We start from the raw sequence: 23483 nt of genomic DNA, 5'->3' as shown, positions 1-23483 counted from the left end.
TTTTACAAGGGGACACCAGTATCGATTGGTAAGAGACAATGCGAGGTTATGGTGTCGCAGGGGGAATTTTTCTCTAATAGGGTTGTTAATAAATGGAATAGCTTACCCCCGGGGGTAGTAAATTGTAACACAATTGACACGTTTAAAAAGAAATACGATAAACATGTTGGGATAAATCGAGAAGCTATCCATACTTAGAATAAGACAACCTATAGACAATAATATTCTTTATTATATATTCTTTATAGGTTGCTGTATTTTTGAAATATGACATCCATATTTTTATGGGCATCTTTTTCTCAGCCACCTCGTTGTGCATTTTGCCTGTTGTGGCGTTGTATTTGTAAGATTTTGAAACCATTGATATTTCTTTCATTTTTCTCGAAAAAAAAATGTTAAAAATGCTATTAAACAATCAGTGAAGTTTGTCGACAACCAACTGTCGAAGCTTGTGAGAAGATTCTTTTGGTTGTCCAATTTTGCCAATGGCCAATTCTTTATTGTGATTGGATGTTATCAGCATGGTTGTGCCTACAGCAACGGCATTGCACTAATTGTCTTAGTCTTTTTTTTTTACATGTTAGATAGCAAGTAAAAGTACAGTACTACCTATGTTTACTGCTGGCCATAATGATTACCAATATAGCCCCCGTTCTTAGATGAACATGGTGATTAATTTTTGCATTTTATCTCGCTAGAAACACAGTTGCGAATTTTCAGGATCACTTCACTGATGTGGCTTATACACCACAGTGACGCGTAACCAATGTCGTCTCTCATTGGTGAGAATTTGGCCTCTCGGCTCGAGCCACCCATGGTACACAGAATTTATAAAAAAATATATTTTTTAATATTTATTTTTACAAATATGTTTTCAATTTTTGATATCCTTGAAGGGGGGTGCCCCCTCCCGGCGTATGCCTATGTGAGCACCCACTAGTCGAAAATACTACTGACACCCCTGATTGTTCCAACCAAGGGAATGATAGATGTCAAGTTATGCGGATAGTTGAGTTATTGAGATTCTGCTGATATAGGGTAATTCTCACGAAATTCAATAAAAAATAAGAAAAAAGTTATCAAAGAAAAAAGAAAACGTTCACTAAAATGACTGACAGGAGAAGGCCATTTCCTTAAGAAATGAAAATTTTTTAAATCCAATTCAAAAATCTATTGATGAAAAAATTAAAAACAGTAGGGACTTTTCAGAAACTGGAATACAAATAGGGCTATTGCTATTCTACTACCATTAACTTCATACTATTTATATTAATGCTTATACATAGTGTTCGCCAATATGCATCTAGATGCAGGAGTCACTCATCAAAATTCAATTTTACTCCAAAATTTGTTGAGAAGTGAAAATATTTCTTTGAATTTTAAGTATTTTTTTATTACTTATTTCTGTTTCATAAACAAATACCCATTTTTACAAAGTTACCCCTTAAAATTTTAGAGGAGTGAAAAAAAATTACTCTTCAAAATTATTTTTCCGGATAACACTATTTTTTTTCTAGAGAATGTGTATGTAAAATGTAAGTGAAACTGAGTAAATCAGTCTTAAAAAACAGTGAAATCTTATTTCTAATGAGCATTTGCAGTTTGTTACACATTGCAATAGAAGCATCTGTTGACGACAGACAAGTGAACTTTTTTAAATTTCCTGACTAATGCACATGATTATATACAACCTCTGACAATGAAGTCAGAACGGCCGATCTGGCAACACTGGCAAAGCAAAATGCTGCACATGCGTAGCGGCAGGTGTTGACCATTTGCCGCCACCGTTGTTCAGGGTAGCGTCGTTTGTGTTCCGTGAAAGACTTGTTTTACAAAGTGCTTGTTTAGTGCATTGGTTCTTAACTGAGAACAGGAAAATCCACAAGGAATTTCTACCTGAGGGAACGATGATGAATGCTGCAAGGTACATTGAAATTTTGACCCGTTTCATGAAACGTCTACGCAGGGTATGACCTCAGTACGCACAACAAGGTTCATGGTTTCTTGTTCACGACAATGCTCGCCCTCACACAGCCAATATCGTCAAACAGTTCCTGGCAAAAAAGGGGGTGGTGCAAATTGAACATCCGCCATACTCGCCAGATCTCAATCCTCCAGACTTCTTCCTATTCCGACGACTCAAACTCGCTTTGAAAGGAAAAAGATTTGACGATATTCCTGACATCCAACGAAACGTGACGAGGCTTTTGAACTCCATCCCAAAAGACTTCTTGCAAAGTTTCCAGGACATGTATAGGAGATCTCAGCAGTGCATAGTAATGGGAGGTCACTATTTCGAAGGACAGTAAGGTAACTTTCGTTAACATTTCATCTACATTAATGTTACAGGACTATTCAACGAAATTTATTGTCAGAGGTTGTATGTTAGCTAAGTGCTGCCATTTATATTTTAATAATTTTGTAATAAAGTTTACCAAAAATATGTGGCCCATATTTTCATTTTTAAAAATTTACAACTCTTGTGCTAATGAATGTTCATCTTGTGTTTGACTAACACTAGTTCTGAAATAAACTTTTTATTTGAATTGAATTTATTCTACTTTGTAACATAATGAAGTTTAGATTGTTGTTTTTTTATATTAATAAATTTATGTATTAACAATATGAGAATGGAAAGGGGCTTTAATTTTAATGCTCTCTAAATGTGACTCACCTTTCATACTCTGATTTGTTTTGGATACAGGATTTCAGGAAGCCTGTGCTTATAGTGATGTATTGATTACTCAGACTGATATTCATCTAGTACAGTGCTTTTATTAAAAGTTTTTCCCTTCATATATAGGTTCTTTTACGGAGAGGGAATAGCTGTGAGGGAGAATTCATTCACACTGAAGATGGTATTTTTGATCATGATCTGTTTTCACTAGTGTGGGGTCCAACGGTAGCAGCTTTATCATTTATCTATGACAAAAGCACAGATGCAAATATTATACAGAAGACTATAGGAGGTTTCCATAAATGTGCATTGATTGCTGCTCATTATGGCATGAGTGATGTATTTGACCATTTACTTATTTCGCTTTGTAAATTCACCTCACTAGTGAGTTCCTCAGAGGTATGAAAACATTTTTTCTACTTTTGGAATATTTTGAATAAAACCTTTTTCAATTAAAACATGAATTATATTTAGTATGGTTTTTTCCCCCGCAGAGCATAAAAATGCTTCCAATCAGTTTTGGAAACAATGCCAAAGCTCAGATTGCCACTAAAGCAGTGTTCAGGTTGGCACATGGCCATGGAGATATTCTTCGTGAAGGCTGGAAAAATATACTAGATTGTATTTTGAATCTATTTAAAGCTAGGCTTCTTCCAGAAGACATGGTTGAAGTAAGAAAATTTTTATCATTCAGAAAAATTCATAACAATCTACATCCATTGCGATGGTTGAAAAATTCAATGTATGTGAATTTCTTAAAAGTTCTTTTACTATGAAAATTGTGCAATAGAATATGGCAAAGTTTAATTCTTTGCAAAAAATTCTACCTGTGTCATACACTCATTTAGTTTTATTATATTGAGATTTTTTATTTTTATGGAAAATAGTTATTGAATTTTTCTTTGTAGAATTAAAAGATTTTATGTAAAAAATATCAATTTCTAGATGCGGGTTATGTGCCACCTCATATTATCTGTCACTTTTTTTCCTGAAGGTGTAAGGAGGCGTCAATCACACATGAATAATGGGAGCAGGTTAAAGGGCAAAGAGAATATATTATATTCATTTTTGATTTAACAGGTTTCGTTACATCCTTAAAACTCCTTAAAAAGTCCTGAGTTATTTCTCCTCTGGAAGGGCCCTTATAACTTCTTACTTTTTACAGCCACTCCTGAAAAAGTATTTTTTTTTTCTAAAGGGATGATCCTTCTTAGAATAGGCATTCCCCATGGTGATGTAATAGCATGGCCTAGAAAAATAAGAGAAAGCTTCTGCCAAGTATAAAGAAGGAGAACAAATAAGAAAAATCCTCCTTTGTAATAGAAAACCTGAAAGCAGGTGAGGGGATTAGAGCATCCAATGGCTATGCATACCTTCCAACCGTTATGATTTTATTTAGTAGGATTATATGCTTTTAAAAATATGATTTTTTTACCGAATCTCTAATACTAATGTTTTCCTTTCTATGTTGCAAGTGGGTCAGCGTTAGAAATAGATGGTCCGTTGATCGACATCACTCCGAGGAAGTAGCCGAAAATTCCCCCCACACCCTACTTAGAAAAGATATGTTATACCTCCTCTCTATTATACTATATTACCCTTATACCACCTCTAAGACACTCCACAGTGGGAAAAAGTGGAACACTGCTCCCTGGGAGTTTTCGTGATAGTTTTACTGGTGTGGCTTTTGAGCCGAAACGATGTCTGAAGCCGCCTGTATTATGCAATATACTGAGCGGCCCCTCAATCTTTTAGCATCCGTTTGATGAATCAATATTTTCCCGAAAATTGCATGGCATCCCAACCATTTATGCTTTCATGAATTATATATAGCATTTTATTTTTTAATTTAGGCAGAGTTTTTTAAATGAAGTTGTGCCAAAAATTGAGTTAATAATTCATGCTTTCTGATAGATTTACAATAACAGGGTTCGCACATCCTTACAAACTCCTTAAAAACTCCTAACTTTTCATTTCCCTCTGGAAGGGCCCTTATAACTCCTTACTTTTTGCAGCCACGCCTGAAAAAGTCTTTTTTTTTTCTCTGAAGGGATGATCTTTCTTAGAATAGTCATTCCCCATGGTGATTAATAGCATTGCCTAGAAAAATAAGAGGAAGCTTCCCCCGAATATAAAGAGGAAGAAAAGAGAAAAAAAAAACTCTCTCTCCCTTTGTAATAGGAAATGTGAAAGCAGGGGATGGGATTGGAACATCCAATGGTTGTGCATACCTGCCAACCGTTCCGATTTTGTCGTATTTAGTAAATTAATACGATTATACGCTTTTGCTTCTAAAAATATGATTTTTTACCGAATCGCTAGTTTTGACGTGTTTTCCTGCCTATGTCGCAAACTGGGCAGCATTGGAAATCGATGGTCCATAAAACGACATCACTCCGCTGAACCAGTAGCCGAAAATTCCCCCATGCCCAGTGGTGAGAAAGTTTTTTTGTTTTTATTTATGCGGCGAAACGATGTCTTGAACCTCCTATATTACGCAGTATACTGAGTGCAGACCTCGCAGCTTTCCTATTTTCCTACTTTGGCCACAATCGTCTTTTTTTTTACCGCAATTCTCTCCTACTATTCCTATTTTATCCCTCCTTCCCATTTGCTTACAGCCAATATCTCACTACGAAAATTCAGAGAAACCGCAAAATGTCACTGCATTTCGCAGTTTTTTTGACGTGTTTTATGTGTTTTATTCACATTACAACTCGCTACTGAAAAAGAAGAAAGGAAAAAAAAATTCAGTTCCACTGGAGTAAGGGTCGACGACAAGCGTATCTTTTTGCCGCCGCACCTTAAAGTGCTAAAAACTGAAGTCCAGTGGGGGAAGCGATTGGTTGCCATAAATAAAAAGGCAAAAAAAAGAAGAAAAAAAAAAGAGAGGAACAGGCTCTATCCACACTCAAGAGATTCCATGAGAGACAATGGGTTTATCTCTCCTGGGATCCCGTAATGAGCGTTCATCCCTGAAGCCAGGTTTTCTTAGGAGTAGGCTTTTTGCGCCGCGTGAACCTAACTGGATCATTTCGTGTTGTCAGAAATGAGTTACATAATGACATTACGCATTTGCGTTTTCCAAGCGTGGCGCATCGGCTCAGGATGGCTATATAGTATATGACCCTGGCATCATCTACTCTATCGGCTGCATGCTACAGTTTAAAGGGAAGAGACACAACACGAAAATGAAGGGAAGATCGCTGAAACGCGCGGCACACGACGCTTAACTCCTCCAGAAGCAGTCTGCCAATTACGTCCGACGTAAAGCGCTGTCGTGAGCCATATTGCGCTCTGTAGGAAAACAGTCGTACTGCTTTTGTCGTATATTGATGAATAGACAGCGTGTCGCGCGGCATAGAAAACCTGCTATTAAAACCCGGCTTTTAAAAGTGACAGCCCGAGCCACGTCTGGTTTTACAGGAGGGGGGGGGGGGAGGACGAGCCGATCAGCCGCTATAGCTGAACCCACTGTTTTTAATCTTCAGAAAATAACTTTCGGGTATCTTTATGTTAGGGGTCATTCAAGTATTGCGTCAGCATGGATGGGGGATTTTCGATTTGCTTACTTGATGACATTGGGGGGGGGGGGTTGGATGATTCTTACGTCATCAACCACCCTTTATAAAAAATATGAAATATTCTTAATGGCGTCTTACTCAGTGCGCGAAAAACGAGTAAAACTTTTCACTAGTTTGTGGGCACCTGAACTAACATTCTCCCTATTGAGTCCCCTACAGAGCCACTCTAGTGATCTTCAAATACTTAGCGGATCCAAATGCTCTGGAGCTGTGCTGCGCGTCATATAAGTGATCCGTGATTATGCTGCAGATCACTTAAGTAATCTGGGAATGTGCCGCGGATAACTTGAGTGATGTAGAACCGCACTGGTGGCAGGACCAATGCTCTAAAACTTTGTCACATGTCACTCAAGGGATCGCTTAATGTGCCACAGATCGCTTAAATGGTCTGGAATTGTGCCATGAGTCACTTAAGCGATCTGTAAATGTGTCACTTAAGCGATCTGTAAATGTGTCACTTGGTTCATTGTTACAAAAATAGATTTAGGGACAGGCCACATCATAAAGCCAGGGCCACATTTGGTCCGCACAGGCCGAATGTTTACCGCGGGTCAAGGGTTGCCAAGGGCTTAGAGAGGTATGGTCGCAATGAATTTCTTGAGCAATTTTGGGTACTTAGCCTTCAAATAGCATTGAAATTAACAAAAATTGATTATAATAACATATAAAGATATTTTGTTTTGAAATTGTAAAAAATATTTTTACAATTCTTTTAAAAAATATTTTGTGGATTATAAAAATAAATTTTTGATCATCTGGGGGGAAGCCCCCAATTCAGATTCAGATTCCACCAATAAGCGTTAGGAGGAAGGGGGCAGAGCGCTGAAAGGGGGAGGGTGAGAGTTTTGCTGACTTTTTCTGACAAGAGGGGTGATTGAAAAATTGCTGAAAATTTGCTGACGTAATACTTGAACAGCCCCTTATTTATTTTAAAGCATACATGTGCTCAACACATGGGTTAAATGTGGCCTGCCTCAAGTGGCGCCGGTACACTTACAGATGAATTAAGTGGCTCGTGGCAAATTCTTACTTCAATTGAGCGGCCCGCGGCACATTCCCAGATTGTTTGAGTGAGTGATTTCGGGGGGGAGGGGTGGGGGCTTTCTTTCTTTCAAACCAAGCACAACTCAGGTCTATTACCATCTATGGGCAATTTACTATCTAGGGAGTTGTGCTGGAAGTGTGTGTGTGTGTGCCTAACAGTCTGAGTGTGTATGTAGTGTTCGATTTTTCAGTGCTGCCATCTATATTTCAGAAGTGAAGTTAGTGATGTGTTATGATTGAATTACATTTGTACTCCTTTGTAGGTCTCTTGCTCTCTATGGAGAGACTTTTTAAAGTGGAGATCGGCTCGCATTCGCGCCTTGAAGTTGGGAACCACAGAAAACCAGCTTCAGCCTTTTGTAATTTTAGCAGTAAAAGTTTGCTATAAATCAATGTATCAGGCCCATAAAAAAATCTGCATATTGACTTCTCGCTCGTTGGTTGGGGGCTCTTGGATTTTAGTCGTTGGTAAAATGAATATGAATTGCAATTTTTTATGGTACTCCAGGCTGGGGACCCTCATGAGGGAAGTTGACCCATTTTGGAAGGGTGCTTGATGAATCTCATTGGTTTTTTTGTTGCTTTAAGATTGTAAAATTCCTCAGTAAGCTGGTGCTTTCAAATGCCACTTTTCATATCACTCTGATGAAGTGGGACAAAATAAACAAGATATGATGTGAAGAGAAAAAGGTGTTGCCGCCAAAGGGTGCAGGAAGGCTTTGCCCCTCCTCCCGGTATAGCTATGTTCATAAACTTTTCCCCAATATTTAATTTTTAATAAAAATTTTTTGACTCATTCACAAATGCAGATCATGTGAAGCTGTCATGACTTGTAGAAGAAAAAACTGGGCGAGTTTTCTTAAAATTCCTTTTTGTGGCTTTTTTGGGGAAAAAAAACAATGTATAGAAAGGATTTGATTTTGTTATTTTGTAGCTTATGAGCGTATTTTCATAAACAGTTTACAGTGATTTAACTCTTATTTGGTTAACATCTGTCCATTCTTTATGGGCATTATATAATATTTTATCACGTGTATATATTGTTTATAATTTTTATTAATTGCATTTTTAATTGGGTTGATGTATTTTTGAAATATATGACATCTATATTTTTATGGGCATCTTTTTCTCAGCCACCTCGTTGGGCATTTTGCCTGTTGTGGCGTTGTATTTGTATCTCTCTCTGGCAAAAGTGGCCACAGCTCAAGCAAGATAAAAACAAAATTTATTGCAAACTCAGTACATCACTTCCCATTTCTTTAAATCATTTTAATACTATATACTACCGCAACTCTCTCTCTCTCTTCTTTCTTACTACACTTCTCAATACCTAATCTTGATCATCGTGCTCTGTTACTGTTTGAATTTGTGTTCTCTTGTCGCTTGTTACTCGTGCATACAGTCACGGCATATCTCTTCCTTTTCAGCTGAAATTCCTACCCATCATTCCCTTTATTCTGAAAGTTGAAATCTTTGAAACATTGAAATAGAAATTAAAGAAAAAAGACATTAAAATGAAAATCAATTCACATGTGGGCTTCTTTTATTGTCTAGTGGTGCAATTTTTTTTTTGGAGGGGGCGTGGCCGCACGACACCTTAAAGACTCCTTACTTTTCATTTTGAAAATTTTGTATGAACCCTGAAGAGTTGTTGCAAATATAAATAATTTTGTAAGAAAAATCTTTGTCGGCTGTGGTTTTTATTTTGAATAATTGGAGGGGGAATGAATATCACTTTTAGAATTTTTATAATTTATGTGATGCTGTTACGAGTTATATTTTTGACTAATACTTGAAGGTTTTAGAACACTTTAGTGACGACAGAAAGCATGTATGTGGATTGATTATTTTATGAATTATTATGATGCTGGGTAACAAATCAAAACTTGTAATTTTTGAACCACTTCTACATCTATATTTTTGAGAAGAGGGAAAGTTTGTTTGCAAATTAAAAATAAATTTGCATATGTGCCCCGCCCCTTTTTTTGCTGTAAAACTTGTAAGTTATGAAGTTTGCCATGGCTCCTTAAAAACTGCTTGAAACTCCTTAAAAAGTCCTTAAAAACTCCTAAATCCTTAAAACTCCTTACTTTTCATTTTGAAAATTTTGTATGAACCCTGAATAATGGAGCATTATTTCCGAAAAATTTGAGTATCGTCAAAAGTTTTTTTACGTCTGAAACTCGTAAAATTACTTTTTTTAAAAATATTTTAAATTTTATATTTTAAAATATAGAAAGTCAGAAATTTTGAACTAAAAATAATATTGCACTTGATATAGTTCAATCAGAAAGCTATTTTGAGTTATGAATATTGGTTGATTTCCAACTCTTTAGCATCCATCTAATGAATTTTTATATTTTGATGTTTTCACGTGATTAGGGGACTCTGTGTCCCAGTGAGTGAAATATTTAATTTTAGATATAAGATTATAGTAGTGCAAAAATGTCAAAAGATAGACAACTAGCAAACAATTTTTTTGTTACTCAGCTGTTCTTTTCCTGAGAGTGTTTTTTTAAACTAAACCGTACCTTATTTTCTCATGCAGCAATTACTTTTTCTGATTGTTAATTATATAACTTCCTAATCAATTTTTAGTATGGGTCCCCCTTCCGCCAACCCACCTCTTTTTCCCGTTAATTTGAAAATGAACTGTGTTACGCTTTTTATGCATAGAGTAGGATTTTTTCCTTCACAGGCTGGCAAGGTCTGGTTATGTGTGTGGGAGGGCATTAGCAATCCAATCATTTTGTGGGGGGGGGGGGGCGCTGGATGAATCTTTTTTGTTTAACATTGTAAAATTTGCAACAGCAGAAGCTTGAGATAAATAGTCAGTGGCCCTGGAATTTACTTGTTTATAAAATGAAATGGCTATAAGTGAAACATTTTCGTGGTTTTCACGGGGGGGGGGGCAGTCTGATATGGCTACAGGTCAGGGTTGACAGGTTTCATTTCTGGGGGCCCTGGATGAATGTCAGTTTTTTTTTATTTAACATTGTAAAATTTACAGCAGTGGAAACCCAAGATAAATGGGGGTGCAACAGGGCTCCAAGCTGGGGACCCCCATGGGGAAGCTGACTCATTTTGGGGGTGGGGTGCTTGATGAATCTCATTGGTTTTTGTTACTTTAACATTGCAAAATTCATCAGTAAGCTGGTGCTTTCACATGCCACTTTTCATAGCACTCTGACGAAGTGGGATGAAATAAACAAGATATGATGTGAAGAGAAAAATGGGTTGGCCATGAAAGGCTGCCAGAGGGCTTTGTCTCCCCCCAGTCATGGGCGGAGATACGGGGGATGTGGGGGGGGGGCAAGTCAAACGTGGAGTCGACTGATCTAATGTATATATGTATAGATGAATTGACATCATCATCGTGCCCCCCCAGCAGTAATGACCTTGCCCCCCCCATACTTCCAAGTCAATCTCCGCCTATGCCCCCAGTGTCGCTATATTCATACACTTTTCCCTGATATTTAATTTTTAATAAGAAATGTTTGACTCATTCACAAATGCAGATCATGTGAAGCTGTCATGACTTGTAGAAGAAAAACTGGATGAGTTTTCTTGAAAATATATTTGTGGCTGTGTAAAAAAAAATGTATATGAAAGACTTTGAATGAAAAATGAAGTTGTTAGTTATTTTGTAGCTTATGAGCATATTTTCTTAAACAGTTTATACATTGATTTAAGTGTCATTTGATCAATATCTGTTATCTCTGTCTCGCAGGAGTAGCCACTGTTGAAGCAATGAGCTCCAGGTCTTTTTATGATAAAAACTAAATCTATCACGAACTTCGTACATCTAAAACCTCACTTCTGACTTCTTTAAATCACTCCAATACTACTACCTTATAACTCACTCTTTCTTACTCAACTGCTCGATATCTAATTCTCATCATAATGCTCTGTTACTGTGAACTCAGAAAGAAAAAAAGAAAATTTTCTTTCAGAGTTCACCTCAGCATAATATCCAAAAAATAACTGTTTCCTTGGTATCTCGGGCTGAGAAAAAAGCCATCTATCTCACTCTAATATCTTTATTTTGTTTGAATGTGCATTATTATACATATCGTAATACTGGAAGGTGTTATGCATGGGATTGAAGTTTATCATTGTGTTGCCTAAGAGCAAATTGATAATTATGTATATAATCTGTATAACCAATGTATGTAGAGTGTGATTGTATGTTGGTTTTTTTATGTATTGAATAGGTTGACAAATACTTTTTGCTGAATTTGAGTTTTACAGGGAATTGAGATGGTTAGAGAGAGAATTATGGTGATTGGGGCCTCACCACCATTAGGATATTGATTTTTTATGAATTTCATTTTTTAACGTAAAATTTACAACAGTGGAAACACAAGATAAATTCAGTCTGAGGCTCTCGCTAAAAATCTGCGAATTGGTTCTTGGGTCCTCTGTTGGGGGCCCTGGGTTTTATTCCTTGGATAAAGAAATACAAATGAACATTTTGCTTTGCCCTTACAAGAGGGATGTCCAATAGGCCTGCATGTTGGGGGCCCAGGATCCATAGAAATAGGTTAATAGGTTTCATTTCGGGGACCCTGGATGAATCTAATTGTTTTTGTTGCTTTAGCAGTAAAATTTTGCCAAAGTGGAAGCCTGCTATAAATCCACGTATGGGGGCCCACTAAAAATCAGTGTATTGGCCCCGGTTTCTTGGTTGGGAGCCCATGGATTTTATTCGTTGGTAAAATATTAAACTTTTTATGAAGTTGGGGGGGGCATGCTAGGGCTCCCTAGCATGCCCCCCCCCCTCACTGGGAAGGGGCCATGCTAGGGAGCCCCATGGGGAAGTTGACTCATTTTGTGTTAGCTTGGCGAATCTTGTTGTTGCTTCAAGAGTGCAAAATTCGTCAGTAAGCTGGTGCTTTCACATCCCACTTTTCATATCACTCTGACGAAGTGGGATGAAATAAACAAGATACAATGTGAGGAAAAAAATGGGTTGGCCACGAAAGGCTGTCGGAGGCTTTGTCTCCCCCCAGTGTCACTATATTCATACATTTTTCCCTGATATTTAATTTTTAATAAGAAATGTTTGACTCATTCACAAATGCAGATCATGTGAAGCTGTCATGACTTGTAGAAGGAAAACCTGGATGAGTTTTCTTGAAAATACATTTTGTGGCTCTATAAAAAAAAAATGTATATGAAAGACATGAATGAAAAATGAAGTTGTTAGTTATTTTGTAGCTTATGAGCATATTTTCTTAAACAGTTCATACAGTGATTTAAGTGTCATTTGAGCAACATCTGTTATCTCTCTCTTGCAGGAGTAGCCATTGCTGAAGTAATGAGCTCCAGGTCTTTTTATGATAAAAAAAAAAATTTATCACAAACTTTGCACATCTAAAACCTAACTTCTGACTTCTTTAAATCACTCCAATACTGCTACCGTATAACTTGTACTCTCTTCTTTTTTACTCAACTTCTCAATATCTAATTCTCATCATAATGGTCTGTTACTGTTCGAATTAGTGTTCTCAAACAGTCGCTTGTTATTCATGCATACAGTCATGGTATACTTCTTCCTCTTCAGAAGTTGTTCAATAAATTCCTACACATCATACTTTTAATTGTGAAAGTTGAGTTGGAACCATTGGACTTTTCATTTTAAAATTTTTGTGTGAACCATGTTCTATCTATATAAATTTTTATTTTTATCTTATTTTTCAGGCAGAAGATTTTGTTAATCCAAATGGGATAATCTCATTGATTCGAGATGATGGGAATGCTATACCACATGTTGAAAGCTCTGGGTTACTTAGCTCATTTTATTCATACATAACATCAGAATCACCACAAAAAGCAGTTAATCAAGAAGATGAATTTGCGAAAAATCGAGCAGTGGAATGTATCAAGCAATGTCATTGTGAGCAGCTATTTGCAGAAAGCAAGTTCTTGAGAATTGATTCATTACAAGAATTAGTGAAGGTTTGATATCTTCTGGAATTATGTAGCTCATTTTTTGTTTGTTTTGACAATTAAAATTTAAGAAATGAAATTATGACTTTATGAAGTTATTTTTTGATAGAAATTTTTTTGTTAAACTCTCCTCTGTGAACAGGAAATGAAATTCACCCTTTAAAAAAATATTACATCTGCATAGAAGTACAGCTAAAGGTCATACTGATATCAAAAAATAAAAATTGGGTTTGAACCGAGTTTTTTAGATAACATGAAATTTTCAATTTAATATTGAAACATTCTTAAAAGGCTCATGGGAGTTAGAAAGTTTTAAATTTCTTACAATACAAAAAATTGTATTGTCTCTATTTCACAAATCGGCGATATACCTGGGGGTCTACCACCAAAGCCTCCTTGATACTACAAGCCTGGAGTATATCTTCATGACATCACAGCCCAGTTCCTACCATGTGTATGCTTCGCTGTACTCAAACATTTAAAACTCGTAACTCACATGTATTTTTTTACAATTAGAAGAAAAAATCCTTATGAGAGAACTTTGCTTTTTTTTTTCTATTACAATTATTATCTTGTATGATGTATGAATACTAAATATGATATTAATGAATTAAATATGAAAAGGTACAGGTTTCAAATTCTCTGCCAATGAATATGTCTAGAGGTTTTTGGTCTCAAGCAAATATTTTTGAAAAAATCAAATATATTTCACTGTTCTCAGCAACTTTAAAAAAAATTTATATACAGTTAAATCCCATTTTAATAAATACCGTTATAGCGAAATTCTCGTTTTAACTAACACTTTTTTAATCCCCCCAGTTAAATTCTATAGGAACTATGCAATAACCTGGAATTTTTTTATAATGAAATTTCATTATAACAAAGTGATTTCTCCAGTTTCTTGGAGTCCATAATAATGGGACTCGACTGTAATAGAGATTATTAGAATTTGTATTTAAAATAAAATACAGGCAATGCAAAGAGAAAAAAGCAATATTACTAGAATTTTTTTATTCAATTGAATTACATTCATATTATCAATCGAATGCACCATTAATTACATTCATATCAATCTAATCTAGGAGCCACTTTGAATAAGACTGGTACAAAGTGATTATCATGCAAGACAGTGACACTGTTTGAACTGCTTCTCTTTTTTGTTATTGATTTCATTTCTTTCCTCTGATGACTTTCTTTTAATTGTTAACTTTGTTGTCAAACATGATGGTTATCAAAGATAATCAAGGATTATTACATCCGCTGGTGAAATAAAGTTTCTTCCCCAATATGATGAGGGTACCATTTGGCCTTTCGCTTCCCCTTGCAGTTGACCTACAGCTGAGAACACATCAGCACTCGGCCACTAACAAAAAATATATAAAATGTTACGGATGTGGTATTTATAATATATACAGCATATAGGCAATGAAATTATTGAATTATAAAATATTCAAAATTGTGTGTATGTAGGAATGCTTACACAGGTAGATGAGACACTAAAATTTTACGTTTTTAAAATACAAGTCAACTTTGCAAGATATTGTTGCGTCGTGCCGCCAGGTCACTCGTCGAACCTCTAGTCACCATATTCGTCCTGTCGCGCGAATCTCTCCATGGTTCTTTGCCGAGGACTTCAACATGGGTAGACAATCACACGAACGAGGATTTGAGAACAAATACTCGCCTTTATTTACATGAACCTCTAAAACTACTGCTAAACTAGAGCAGCCTTCCCAATGTCTTCTCCCTTCGAGTTATGTCTGAGTCCATGTGGAATCTCGTTCTTCTATTATCACAATTGCATGCCACGCAAACCTTGCATGCGTCCACAGCCTCTTCAAATTCTACCCTTCGTAACATTGCCCCCCTCTTCGACAGTTGCACTTCCCGGGCAATGCAGTCCTCAAATCGGTGAGTCCTCCGTAGTCCTTATGGTAATAAGTAAGTCTGATGACATAGACAACCTTGAACTTCAGCGTCCTTTGAATCCACATCACGAACATGTTCAATCTCTTCTTAAGATGATGGCGTCCCTTCCCATGAAGTCTGGGGTTTCGGACTCCATTTCTTCCTGACACGGTAACGTCCTTTCCATGAAGTGTGGAGTTTGATATCTGCCTTTCTGTCATTTCCGACACCTTTCTCTCCATCGTTTTGGACACCCTCCTTTCCGGCGCTTCAGATACCACCCTTCCTGTCGTTTCGTATGTCCTTCCTTTCTGTCGTTTCGGATTCCTAAGCCAGGCAAGGTCTTTCTCCTTGAAGTCGTGAGACTTGGCCTTCGAATCGTAGCAAAATCTCATCTGCTCGGAGCCTATGTCGATCCTGTCTCTGGCGTTTCGATGCACATCCTCAAGGTGCTCCTGGAATTCCTTAACGTTTTCTTCCATAGGAAGAGGAGCATCTTGCAGTCGCCAAAACAGCAGATCACTCGACAGCCGAAGATCCCATCCCATGAACATCTGTGACGGTGAGAATCCACTGCCCTCGTTGACAGCACTCCTATAGACCAGCAAGAGCAGCAGTAACTTTGAGTCCCAATCTTGTTGGTACTTCGACACGAACAGCGAAAGGTGATTATTCAGGAGGGTCTTGGTGAATCTCTCCACCATTCCATCGGATTCAGGAAGAAGCGGAGTAGAACACGTCTTTTCCATTCCCAGAAGTTTGCACATGCCAAGGAACACCGCTGACGTAAAGTTTCGTTTTTGATCGGAATAGATAAGCATGGGGACTCTGAATCGAGACACCCAATTCTGCACCAACACTTGTGCTAGCGTCTCGGCCTCCTCATCGGGAGCAGGAAATACTTCCGTCCACTTGGTGAAACAGTCCATCACCACAAGTATAGACTTGTTACCATCGTGGGTTTCAGGTAACGGTCCTAGGATGTCCAAGGCAATTCTCTCGAACTGTGCACCAACGTTATAGCGTTGAAGTTGGGCACAAGTCCACTTTGGAGATCTTTTCTGGGCGGCACAGGTGTCACAGTTCTCACACCACTTCTCCACATCGGTCCCGAACTGGTCCCAATAGTATTGCACACGAATCTTCCGTAGCATTCTGGTGATGCCGAAATGTCCATCAGTCGCGCTTCCGTGCAACCTTTTAGAAACTTCTCCCACACAACCTCTGGGTATGATGAGTTGCCATCTGAAAGTCTTTCCAGCCTCTGACTCCCAACGGCATCAGAGGCTGCCGTTCCTCATCTCCAAGGAGTCCCAGAGGGCCCAATATCTCTTTGTGGTCGGACTGGAAGAAACGACTTCTTGCCACGCTGGTCTGTTCCCAGTGGATTCCTTCTAGTGTAAAACCACTCCTGCTTCCGAATCTTCCAGTTGTGCCTTTCGAGTGTTCTCGTCACTTCAAAGGTCGTCACTTAAGTCCTAGGACTGTAGAACTTAGTTGAGGCAATGCACATCTTGAAGGATGTTTTTGAACTGTCTTTGTTTACCTGAATCAAAAGTTTTCAACATTCAATTAACCAAAACATTTGGAAAAAAAATTAAAGGAAACAGGTATTTTCTGAAGTAAATCGAATAGGCAACTCAAAGAATTTTTAAAATTGGAATTAATCAAGTTCTATTGTATATAAAATGCATAAATAATGAGGAAAATAAATGTGGGGGGGGGGGGTTCTCATTTTTTATATTTTGGACGTTAATTTTAATTTTTCTCTTTTCAGACTTTAATCTATGTTTGCCCAACTCCAGATTCTTCAGCAGAAGGATCGAAGCAAAATTTCAGTGAAGAATCAGCAGTATTTATAACTGAAATGTTGATCAGGATTGTTTTACTGAACAGGTGAGTTGTTATTGGCAACTGTCTGTTGCTGTGTTGGTGGATTCGAATGGTGATGGGCAAACTATAGTGTGCTTAGAAGTGCTATCTAGCTGGCCCACAGCAGATTTTAAAATAATATATAAATTTTCAATTTCAGTGTTTTAAAAAAATCATTTGGGGGAAGTTAAATTTTTTCCATATGGAAAATATAGTGGTGAGAATTTAAATAGGAATTGATGTATAAAACTTTTGAGTATGCAAAAAATGAAGCACACCCTAATAAATATGCATAAAGTTATTAAAATATATTTATTTCTCACACTTGTGAAGGGTAGACAATTGTCTCATTTTCAATGGAAATCGTAACAGTCTTCAAATTATACACCATATCCAGCACTTAGTTTCTAAGCATAAAAATTCCAATTATGAATCAATGAGTATGTCTGGCCCGCCAATTTTTTTTTTTTGCCCCAGTACTAAAAAAGTTTGCCCATCACTGGATTAGAGTATGCTTGTATTATTGAAACAGTCTGGTACTGGAGTAGAAATCAAAAACAAATTAGATTACGATAGTTTTTATGTTTTACATATTTATCTTCATCAAACAGGGACAGAGTAATAAGCATATGGGCAGGAATACAAGAACACTTATTTAGCTTAGTTGTGAACTCTGCAGCTGCTGAAAAATATTTTTTGCTTGAAAGAAGTGTTGTTGGAATTTTAAGGATAGCAGTGAGACTTGTCAGAAAAGAAGAGATGATTCCGCAGGTATGTCTTATCAAAGGAAGCCTTTAGTATACTAGTGTCTGTAGTGATTTATCAATTTTCTTTCTCCATTATATTTAAAACTGGTAGAGCACAAAAATTTACTCTTCAAAAGTGATTAATTATCAGAAATTTTTCATGACTCTGAAAATGTCTAATATTCTATTCAAAAGGTGATGCAAGGTCTGCAAATTCTACTACTGCTGAAAATGAATCATTTAATGCCAGTATCTCGCCAAGTTGCATATGCCATGCACGAATTGTTGAGAACAAATGCAGCTAATATTCATTTAAAAGAGCACTGGAGTATTGTATTTGCCATCCTTGAACGTGTTGGTGCTGGTGCTAAACCCCACACACCACTTACAAAAAGTTCAAATCTCAACACTCCAGTAAAAAAAGAATGTAGCAATACTGAAGACATTGCTAGGGGTAAGTATAAATGCAAGAGGATAATAATAGTTCATTTATACAGCTATATTTTAAATCTCCAATATGTTGTCTAATGCCATGTATTTTACTAAAAATCCAATTTTTTCTGAATTGTTTAAAAAAACTCAGGCTAATTTTTAACATGTTAAGTTTTTATTTCTGTTATGTTGGAAAGATTTGGAGCTGTTTGGCCATTGTGAATATGAATAAATAAACTTCAAGTTATGTCCACATGAGTGAAGGACTTCAGGTGCCAGTGATCAAGGTGGTGTGAAATTGATGACAAAGTTTGTATATGTGTAGTTGTCTACCTTGACATGCACTATTGTGATGTCATTGGTCAGAAACACTTTGATATGTCCAACACATGTAACTACCAAATCTTTTACGTCATTTGTCAGAACTACACATGCTGTTTGATATACTCTTTATTTTCTGGCAAAGCCAGGTGCAATTTATTTGTTCTCAATGCTATAATCCTAATGTTACTACTACTGCCAAACTGCACATGCACCTCTTAAAAAAATTCCTCTGAGAGAGAATTTTATAATGAATTGATGCATTTTGGGAAATATGTCCCTAACATTAACATGATTGTTTTTAGTGTTGCCATCTGTCTTTCAAATTGAAAAGTGGCGAATCAGCACACATTAATTGCATGCATATGCAAATCAATCAACTGCTTCGATAAGGGGACACCAGTATCATTTAGTAAAGGACAATTCCAGGTTGTGTGTCTCAGGGAGTTTTGTTCTAATAGGGTTGTCAGGAATAGCTTACCTCTGGGGGTTGTGAATTCGAACACAATTGATACATTTAAAAAGAAGTACGATAGACATAGCGGGATAAGTCGAGAAGCTGTCCATGCTTAGATAAGACATCCATAATCTTTTTTATGGGCAGTGTATTATTAATTTTTTTTATATATGCTTTTATATTCAGTATTTTGGTGATATTTGACATCCATATTTTTTATGGGCAAATTTTTTCAGCCACTTCATTGAGCAATGTGCCTGTTGTGGCCCAGGTATTTGTATATATGCATGAATTTAAATGTTGTAGGCCTGATTGTTTCCTGTGTACAGACTTTTCTTTGATAGAGAAGCCAACTTCTATTTGCTTCTTGAGGTTAAAATCCACAGAAAACCAACTCTGACCAATCACTACTGTGTTGCCTATGAGAAGCCATCATTATACCCACATGACTGCACAACAGCTAATCCAAGCGCTGTTATCTTCATAGTTTATTCTTTTTGTTGAAGTGATTCGTGTATTTTTGAGTTTCAGTCGTGCTTCTCTCAAAATCCAAGGGAGGGTACCAACTTTTATTAACTAGTGGAATCTGGGTATCCCTGAAAATTTTTTATGGCAGTTAGGCCGGTATTACACTATAAAAGTTTGATAAAATCCCTTGTATAAAACTCAAAAAATTCAACCAATAAAGTTCATAGGTTACATTCGAGCAAATGAAACTGATAATCTTATTGGTGGCATTTTACAAGTTTTATAAAATTACCTTTATCAAACTTTTATAGTGTAATCCCGGCCTTAGTAAAGGCATGCTGCACAACAGATGATTTATAAGTCTTTCAGCAAAGTTTAAGCTCATTCCAACGGCCAAACAGCTTGTAAGCCTTCCATTGCAATACTAATTTTTTTCTTAGTTTGTTCATGTTATTATTTTGCAGTTGCTCTGTCAGATAGTGAGCTAAGTGTTGGCCATCATAATAATGATTCTGGTTTTACCGAAAGAGGATATATTTCTGATTCTGAGCTTTATGAAAATGCAAATATAGCTCATCACAACATTGAGAAAAAACATCGAAAAGATTTTTACAACTCAAATGAAAATGTGAGTAGCAATGAAACATGCATAAATATGGCTTCTATTGACTCTGGTTTATTTGGTTTTGAGTAGATTTTAAAAAATCAGGAATTAAGAAAAAAAATTAACCAAATAAATTTTTTAAAATAAAGTTATTGATAAAATCTTATTTTATTTTTGTCTTATATTTTGATTCTTGAATATTTTTTGTGTTAATTTCTTCCCATGATTTTCTACCTATTTGCACCATCAGTTTCTTTGTGACAGTTTAAAAAAATTTAAATCTTGGTAGTTCTGAAGCACATAAAATAAATTGAGTTATGGAATTTGATATTATTGTTATTTTGTTATATTTATGCATTAATGCTTGATTAATAATCACATTAAATGATTGTAAATTTTTTTAAAATGCATCTGAACATTTTTGCCATTTTTTTCAACGTTAAAAAGAAAATACAGCGAAATCGGTCTAACAAAGAAAGGGTCAAAAAGTTTCCAAAGAAATCACCACTAATTCTACTCATTAAAATATGCACAAAAATATAAAAATATCCGGCAGAATTATTACGGGTCACTCAAAAATTGTTTGTAAATATTAATATTTTGAATGCCTCAATAGAGGTCAAGAATGAATTTTTTTAATACAAATACAACGCCACAACAGGTAAACGCCCAACGAGGTGGCTAAGAAAAAGATACCCATAAAAACATGGATGTAAATTAGATTAAATCCTGCAATCGTAATCTTAGGGTGATGTTGTTAAAACAACATGATCTAATTAGGTATAGCACAGTCAGTGAAAGAAAGAGCAAAAGAGAAATAACGAGAGAGAAAGAGAGAGTTTCTAGGAAAAAAAAAAACTGGAAAAAAGAACGAGAGGATATTATAAGCTGCTTTTTTGCAGTTTGTTGTGCATTTGCACTATGGGTTATTATGACATACGTTATACAGAACTGTATGGGAGGGTTTCCCGATATGATGGCAATGTGATTTTGCTTTTATTTTGTTATTTATCACTATTTTTTTCTCGCGCAGGAATGGTGATACAGTAGTCATTTTTTTTTGCCAAAAAAGTAAGAGAAACCTGTATATATACTTTTGTGTCTGGTTTTTTTAAAAAAAAAATTCTCGCTGTATCGTGACCACGATATAATTTTTGTTTCTTGCATAGATACAAGATTATAGTTAAGATTAAGTAGTGTATCCATAATTTCTTAAGTGAATCAATATTAAAGATAATCACTATGGTAAGAACTGTTGCCGTGTGACCTATGATTGCATCCTACGGGGAGTTTGTCCCTGTACCCTCGTCTCGTCACATTTGTAGTTGGGGACAGTCCGATTACTGGGTAATAGCCAAGAAAAATAAATCAAAGATCATAGAAAAAGAAATAGAAAAAAATGAAAAAAATAATAATACAGATGTGACGGGCTAACCTTTGGAATGCTAATCGGACACTCTAGTGACTACCAGAACCGGTTGCCAGTTGGTGTTAATATTAGATATATCAATAGCGCAAATGGCTGATATTGCAACGCCCCTTATGGGAGTTGCTTGCCCGGTTCGAAATATCCAGTAATTGTAGTAGCAAACGACAAGTGGAAAATTATCACAAATAAACTTTCGCATGGAAAATATTATTTATTAGGTTCGAATGTATAAGTTACACAATTTTAACACTAGATTAATTCAAGATAAAACCCTCTATTCGACATTGACAAAAAGATAGTCTCATTGGTTTATGGTCATCAATAGTCAATTTTATATGCCGGTTGGACGTCCGACGTTGATAGTCACTTCGGCGCAGTGTAGCCCTGTCAGTACCAGCGGAGGTTTGAGAGCCGGATCTGTTCCAGCAGGGGCCTCTTGGTTGAGGGCCGGACCACCTCGATCAGCTCCAGGGGGCCTAGACCTCGCAGCGCTCCTATTTTTCTTACTTTTCCTATTTTTTAGAAATGTCCTCCTATTTTCCTACTTTCGCCGCAATTGTCCTTTTTTTTCGCAATTTTCTCCTACTATTCCTATTTTATCTCTCTCTCCCTTTTGTTTACAGCCAAAATCTCGCTACTAAAATTCCGAGAAATCGCAAAGTGTCACTGCTTTACCACCCTTTTTGACGTGTTTTATTTGCAGCACAACTCGCTACTAAAAAAGAAGGAAAAAAATTCAGTTCCATTGGAAAGGGGATGAAGGGGGAATATCTTTTCGCCGCCGCGCTGTAGTCAAAGTGCCAAAATCTCGGTGGGGAAAGCGAATCTTTCGTAGATCGGTTGCCGTAAATAAGAAGGCAAAAAAGGGAAGGCAAAAAAGGGAGGGAAGAACAGGCTCTATCCATCCACACACGAGATTCAATGAGAGACTATAGGTTTCTCTCTCGTGGGATCCCATAACGAGCATTCATCCTTAAAGCCAGATTTTCGTAGGAGTAGGCTTTTTGCTCCACGTGAACCGAACTGGATCATTTCGCTTCGACGGAAATGTGTTACATAATCATGTGTTTCCAAGCGTAACGCATCAGCTCAGGACGGCTATATAGTATGACCCTGACGTCAGCTATTCTATCGGCTTTATGCTCCTGTTTGATGGGAAGGGAAATAGAACAACACGAAAATAAAAAGATCGCTGAAACGCGTGGCACACAGGACGCTTAACTCCTCCAGAAGCAGTCCGCCAATCACGCCCGACGTAAAGCGCTGTCGTGAGCCATATTGCGCTCTGTAGGAGAACAGTCATACTGCTTTTCTTATTGGTGAATGGATGGCGTGTCGCGCTGGGTGATTCACGTTGCGCGCAGCACAGAAAACCTGCTTCTAGGTAAACCCGGCTTTAGGTGACAGATCCCGAGCCACGTCTGGTTTTACAGGAAGGGGGAAGGAAAGACAAAACCCACTTTTTTTAACCTTCAGAAAATAACTTTTGGGTATCTTTATGTTAGGGGTTATTCAAGTATTACGTCAGCATAGATGGGGGATTTCCGATTTGCGACTTTTGATCACTGGGGGGGGGGGGGAGTTTGGATGATGCTTACATCATCAACCACCCTTTATAAAAATATGAAATATTCTTAATGGCGTCTTACGTCTTACTCGGTGCACGAAAAACGAATAAAACTTTTCACTATAGTCCGTTTCAGGTTAACTTTGCAGTGAAGAGGAAGCTACGAGGGAACCGCATCACTCGTTGCTATGACAACGAAAGCCTCTTAACCCATGTATCAATGCGCAGCCTTGGTAAGATATGGCTGATTCTCACCAATCTCGCAGAAAAAAATATTTTTTACATCTAACGTAATGCTTGTAGAAAAAATTGCAGTCAGTTAGTAACAATTAGCTAATGAAAAAAAAAAAACCATCGTCGATACTTTCAGAAATTAAAGTGCGGTTTTTGAAATCTTTTTTTTTTTTATTGAAAAGTATCTT

General features: G+C 36.8%; 1 protein-coding gene across 1 annotated transcript in view; it reads left to right on the top strand.

Moving 5' to 3' along the window:
* garz (Sec7 domain-containing protein garz) overlaps positions 1 to 23483 on the top strand; it is a 122511-nt gene that overhangs the window by 45770 nt on the left and 53258 nt on the right. Inside the window, exons 19-25 of the mRNA XM_089233312.1 lie at positions 2804 to 3076; positions 3172 to 3348; positions 13009 to 13266; positions 16943 to 17061; positions 17649 to 17808; positions 17979 to 18237; positions 19926 to 20089. Coding sequence (XP_089089438.1) covers positions 2804 to 3076; positions 3172 to 3348; positions 13009 to 13266; positions 16943 to 17061; positions 17649 to 17808; positions 17979 to 18237; positions 19926 to 20089 — 1410 coding nt within the window. The remainder of the gene's footprint in view (positions 1 to 2803; positions 3077 to 3171; positions 3349 to 13008; positions 13267 to 16942; positions 17062 to 17648; positions 17809 to 17978; positions 18238 to 19925; positions 20090 to 23483) is intronic.

Source organism: Pholcus phalangioides, unplaced genomic scaffold (assembly GCF_987345545.1).
Source record: "Pholcus phalangioides strain wild (caught in Gottingen) unplaced genomic scaffold, Ppha-v1.0 ptg000007l_1, whole genome shotgun sequence".
Classification (NCBI taxonomy): Eukaryota; Metazoa; Arthropoda; class Arachnida; order Araneae; family Pholcidae; genus Pholcus; species Pholcus phalangioides.
This window is presented reverse-complemented; position numbering and strand designations above follow the sequence as displayed.